Here is a 1263-nt window from a genome sequence, read left to right as displayed (position 1 = left end):
GAGTGGAGTTGCGAAAACCTTGATCTAACTCTAACCCAATCTTGGGTCACTAGCTTTGAAGAAAAGGAAGCAACGAAAACGAAAAATGGAGAAGGATGGAATTTTGGGTTTTTCTCGCGTGAGGTTCAGAGGAAGGAGATGGAAATTTGGAAATTTCCTTCCTTTCTTTTTCTTTCCTTTGTTTTTCCTTTCTTCCTTTTTCCTTCCTTCCTTTATATACTATTTTCTTTTCCTTTTCCTTCCTTCTAGTTTTCCTTTCTTTTTCCCTCCAAACAAACATATATAAATATAATAAATATAACTTAACAAATATCTCAAAATCTAGATATTTATTAAATTACCGTTTCACCCGAAACGCCTTAAATTAACCGTAAAGTATTTTCCGCAGTTAAATTCAATTTATTTATCGACGAGAAATTCTAATTGGCATCGAAATACCTTTTTGATTATAAAACTCCAAAATATTATTAACTTTGGCTTAAAAGCCTCCGAGCCAAAATCCAAAATACGCCAAAAATACATAAATGGTACTTTAAAATTATGGGTCTTACAAGGAGCAGATACGGCAACAGCGGCACCACCGGTAGCGCCAGCGTTCAAAACGAGATCGTCAATGCTCTTATTCTGAGCAAGTTTGGCGAATAAGCTTGGCCAGTATGATTCGACAGTGACACCAACAGCCTTCAAGATAGTGTTAATCTTCTCCGCCTACAAAAAAAAAAAAGCAAAGAAATTTGAGATCTGAAAATGAATTTGGTAAATTAGAAAGATGATTAAATGGAAGATAATAAACTAACGGTGATTGCGATTCCGTCATTGTGGAGCATCAAGATGGAGTAGATGCATGCTAACTCGCCGGCACTCATGGCGGTGTATAGATTTGATCGCGAGCTGCTTCATATATCACGTCCATGTGGGTAGATATTTATATCACGTGTGTATATAAAATATACACATACGTAATATATATAAATCTACCCACATGGACGTGATATATATATATATATATATCACGTGTGTATATATCTACCACATGGTATATATATATATGTATATCACATGATATATATATCTACACACATGGTTTATATATATTTATATATATATACACCACGTGTGTGTATTACTTTATTTGATAACTCTATTTTATTATATGAATATGAATGGTGAATGGTGAATGGTTTAGGGTTTAGGGTTTAGGGTGCTAAGACTCACTTAGATAAACAATTTATAAAACAAAACAAGTGTCTCCAGAAAACACTC

The 1263-nt window shown here is 33.8% G+C and overlaps 1 protein-coding gene across 1 annotated transcript; it reads right to left on the bottom strand.

The window, feature by feature from the left end:
* Positions 1–551: 551 nt before the first annotated feature.
* Positions 552–892, bottom strand: LOC101515430 (large ribosomal subunit protein P1-like; the record flags this gene model as incomplete). Its single annotated transcript, XM_004516886.4, has 2 exons — positions 798–892; positions 552–708 (listed from the first exon to the last, which is right to left on the bottom strand). Coding segments are annotated over exons 1-2 (226 nt in total), but the record flags the coding sequence as incomplete, so codon positions are not given.
* Positions 893–1263: the final 371 nt, after the last annotated feature.

Source organism: Cicer arietinum, unplaced genomic scaffold (genome assembly GCF_000331145.2).
Source record: "Cicer arietinum cultivar CDC Frontier isolate Library 1 unplaced genomic scaffold, Cicar.CDCFrontier_v2.0 Ca_scaffold_1789_v2.0, whole genome shotgun sequence".
Taxonomy (NCBI): domain Eukaryota; kingdom Viridiplantae; phylum Streptophyta; class Magnoliopsida; order Fabales; family Fabaceae; genus Cicer; species Cicer arietinum.
Note: the sequence above shows the minus strand (reverse complement) of the source record. Positions and strands in the feature narration are given on the sequence as shown.